Source organism: Curcuma longa, unplaced genomic scaffold (assembly GCF_044706935.1).
Source record: "Curcuma longa cultivar G26 ecotype Majalengka, Jawa Barat unplaced genomic scaffold, ITB_CL_G26_1.1 contig_27242, whole genome shotgun sequence".
Lineage (NCBI taxonomy): Eukaryota > Viridiplantae > Streptophyta > Magnoliopsida > Zingiberales > Zingiberaceae > Curcuma > Curcuma longa.
This window is the reverse complement of record NW_027433358.1, coordinates 1-3,818: the sequence shown is the minus strand read 5'-3', so window position 1 is coordinate 3,818 and position 3,818 is coordinate 1. Positions and strand designations below refer to the sequence as shown.

Sequence of the window (3,818 nt, the reverse complement as noted above, 5' to 3'; positions counted from 1 at the left end):
TACCAGCCTACCAACTTCCCATGAGAGTTTGGTTGTCTAATCTAAGGTTTTATGTCTCTTGCTAGGATTTCTAGATTGGAATAGGGCCTTGTAGGCATAGCTTGTTAACTTAGAGAAGGATAAGCATGAGTTGTGGAGGTGTGGATTGTGGAGGAACCACATAGGGATTGTGGGTCATACTTTATTATAGCTTATAGCTTATAACTACAAGGGTTGTTGTAGATAGATCGTGAGCTAAATAAGGAGCTTGAGAAATCAAGCTCAATAGAGGGGAGCATGAGGAGCTCGTAGGGGAGAATTCGAGAAGCTCGAAATAGAGAAACTAGGAGAGCTTAAAGTGGAGAGCTCATGGAGATTGGAATGGGAATTCTAAGAGCTCATCCTTAGCACAACTTGTGAATCTCCATAAATAGGAATGTGATGACTCGGCGGAAGAGGTTTGTCAACTTGTCAACCTCTTAGGAGGGTTGATTGATCTACCGACCTACCAACTTCTCGTGAGAGTTCGATCATCTGGTCTAAGATTTTGTATGTGTTGCAAGGATTACTAGATCGGAATAGGACCTCGTAGGTATAGCTTGCTAATCTATAGTAGGATTAATATTGTGAATATCACTCTTGATGAGTTTGCCAAGATAATAGCAATATGGATACAAATCATAGCTGATTTTAATAAACAAAGATATACCATATAATTATTATTCAGTAGTATAATTGTCTATATTTATTTTTATAACTGTTGCCCCTAGATTACCATATTTGTGAGATATTTTTCATAAACTCTTAAGAACAACTTATATAGATATGCTTATTGAACTACCGTAATAAGGGAAATAACTATTTTTTCTACTTTATTTTTCTACCTAGCTATTACACTAGTAAAAACAATCAAAAGATATAGCATTTAATATCTATACTTAAGAGGGTGCATCAATCCTAACATCTTTTTCAAAACTGGAGAGGACGTTGTAATTAAGGCCTCTTAGAGTACCTAACTTTCGACCACATTTTCCTTTTTGTGTTAATTCGGTATGATCAGTTGGCGGCCTAATCCAGAGGTGACTGCGGTGATATTTGCCGTGGACTCATCACCGTGAGGCTGTTGAACTTTGTAGGCACACTCAAGCGCCGCGACGGACGCCACCTCTTCCTGTTGCTCTTTATCGTTTGCGGTTTATCACTCGCCGTCTGCTTCACGAACCTCCTAATCCTCTCCAGCACCGTTTGCATGGTCTCCTCATCCATGTTGGCGAAGCACACCCTGAACCACCCAGGCTCCGAGCAGTGGAATGACGACCCCGGCGAGATGTTGAGCTTAACATCATGGATTATCACCAGCCAAAGCTCCAGCTCTGCCGCCATCGTCTCTGCTTTCAGCATCCACTGCAAGTTCATCCAGCAAAAGAGCCCCGCGTTGCTGTCCAAGCAATGTATCCCTACCTCGCTCAACCCCGCCGTGAAACGCTGGTGCTGAAGACGCAGCCTCCGCTTGTTCTCTGCCAAGAGATTGGTCGTGAAGTGGTCGTCGCGCAGCATGTTGGCCAGCAGCTTCTGCGTCTGCGTCGACACTAGCCCGAAGCTTGACATCCTGCGAGCGCATCGGACAACCGCGTCGTTAAAGGAGTAGATGATTCCCACTCGGAATCCGGGGACGCCTAGGTCCTTGGACAAGCTGTAGGCGATGTGGAACAGGGTCCTGTCGCAATGGGGGAAGTCTTCGTCGATGATCTCAGCCACGCTGACGTATTCTGGCTCGCCGAAGACGGTCCCAGAGAAGACCTCGTCGCAGATCAAGTGGATTCTCTTCTCGCAGGCGAAGCTGACGAGAGTTCTCAGTGTCTTGGTGTCCATGACGGTGCCCAGGGGATTGGAAGGGTTGGTTACCAGGATTCCTTTGACGGTAATTCTGGAGTTATGCGCTTCCTGGAAGGCATTTACCAGCGCGGTTTTGGTGATCTTGAAGTTGTTGGAGCTGTCACAGTGGATGGGAAGGAGCTTAACTCCAGTCCTCCATTGGAAGTCTCGATCGAATCTGGAAGACGTTAGTTAATTACATCAAAACAACTATTATAGATTGATTTTATTTTTCGATATTTCCACTAGATTAATGTCAGATAAATGGCCGGCAATATCTAACAAAAAAATTGAAATGCAGGAACTGTGCACGCACCCCGGATAATATGGTGTCGGAACGAGGAATGCCTGGCCAGGGTTAGCGAGACAAAATGCAAGCGTTTCTTGTGCTCCGGTGGCTCCGCCGCTCATCACGATTCGGTCCGGGTCAAATTTAACTTTTCCACCTCTCACTTTCTCCATAAACAAAGCGATAGCCTGAGCATTCCGTATCATAAGCTATATGTATAACCTGCAAAAATTAATGGAACAAATGCTGCAATTTTTTTCGATAGAAATTAATTAAATACCTCTCTGAAATCTTGTAGGCCGTGATAGTCCTGGAAATTTGCAATGTCTTTGAAATTTGACACTCCCTCCCTCGTGCAGATTGAAGCCTGCGGGTTCTTGTTAATCCATTCTTGAATCAACTCGAGGCAGAGCTGAAAATTTTAATTATATGAAACTAATTGAGTCCTCAGACACATGACGATCTAACACGTAAGAAGACTCGTGATATCTAAATATACGCAACTATTGAGCCAACCTGGTTTTCTGCGAGTCCCATTTGGATGACTCCGTTGGAGTTTTTGGTTGGGTGGAAAGGGTCTTCATCGTACGCTTTCCAGCCATCAAAGTAGCAGGAGTTCTCTCCATGGCCATCATATGTTGCCATCCTCGAGAGGATCTGGTAGTCCGAGCTCTCCTCGTCATGAATTTCCATTGGCAATATTAATTAATTAACTAATTAATACTTGAGTCCTTGACAAGGGAGATGGATAATGCCTTAGTCCTCATCATGATTTTATAGCCAACTGAAATGATTATCCAATTCATTCAACTTCTGAATGTGTTCGGGTCGGCGCTCGTGAGTTCAAAATCACGTGTAGCCTCCATGAATTCTATGTTTAATAAAACAAGAATTCTACTCGACTACCATGAAATTGAATCGTCTCCAAAGAAATTAAAGTGAAGCAACGGAAACTTCGCTGAAAGGTGGTGAGTGGAAATGCTGGAACAAGTAATGGAGGGGAGGTTTGAGGCATGATGATGATCGACAGGCTACCTCAGAGCCTGCGAATTCGTTACGTAGTCTTTTCTTCCCCCAGAAATCTCCATAATCTCAACATGCGTCCGTATCTAAAAAAGGTGGTAATTAAATCAGCGGATTATCTCGTACAGTATGAGTCGATTCCAATTTGGGTTCTACAACATTAAAATTATTGGTATGATTCATCCATACGGTCTAAAACCTAGCTGACTTTTTCTAGATTTCAAGAGCAAAATAAAAAATAAATAAATAAATAAAACCAGCCGGCTGACTTTTTCTAGATTTCAAGAGGGGCAAATAATAACGATTACGTCACCGTTTTTCTTTCCATTAGGGTGGGCAACCTGGAAATTTCCGGGGTTGAGACATAATTTTTTTCACTTTTTTTTCATTTTCCCTTTACTCAGATTACATCACTTTTTTTCCCTTCGGTATTTGCCTCTTTCCTCCATTGCCCTAATCAATTATATCAATTAAAATATTATCAATTAAATTTTTTTATAGTTCAATCTTAAGTTTCGATGTTTGTACAAAAAATTTAAATTAAATCATATATTTTTATTTTAATTTGATTTGTATTTGAATGCGTAGGAATTTGAAAGAATATACATGAAACTTAGAGAACTCACGATGATAAGGGTAATAACTTAAGTGT

General features: G+C 41.8%; 1 protein-coding gene across 1 annotated transcript; it reads right to left on the bottom strand.

Moving 5' to 3' along the window:
• Positions 1-1,047: 1,047 nt before the first annotated feature.
• On the bottom strand, positions 1,048-2,836 carry LOC141818996 (1-aminocyclopropane-1-carboxylate synthase-like). Its single transcript, XM_074706384.1, has 4 exons — positions 2,660-2,836; positions 2,424-2,555; positions 2,171-2,331; positions 1,048-2,032 (listed from the first exon to the last, which is right to left on the bottom strand). Exons 1-4 carry the CDS (start codon positions 2,834-2,836, stop codon positions 1,048-1,050), a joined length of 1,455 nt encoding a protein of 484 aa, XP_074562485.1.
• Between the last annotated feature and the right edge of the window lie 982 nt (positions 2,837-3,818).

What these genes read in the sequence shown, in the direction of transcription:
- LOC141818996 (XM_074706384.1), bottom strand. Translation starts at nt 2,836, where the DNA reads ATGGAAATTCATGACGAGGAGAGCTCGGACTACCAGATCCTCTCGAGG. An exon ending in TGGGACTCGCAGAAAACCAG is followed by an intron (nt 2,556 to 2,659) that starts GTTGGCTCAATA and finishes TAAAATTTTCAG; the next exon opens with CTCTGCCTCGAGTTGATTCA. An exon ending in CCGACACCATATTATCCGGG is followed by an intron (nt 2,033 to 2,170) that starts GTGCGTGCACAG and finishes AACGTCTTCCAG; the next exon opens with ATTCGATCGAGACTTCCAAT.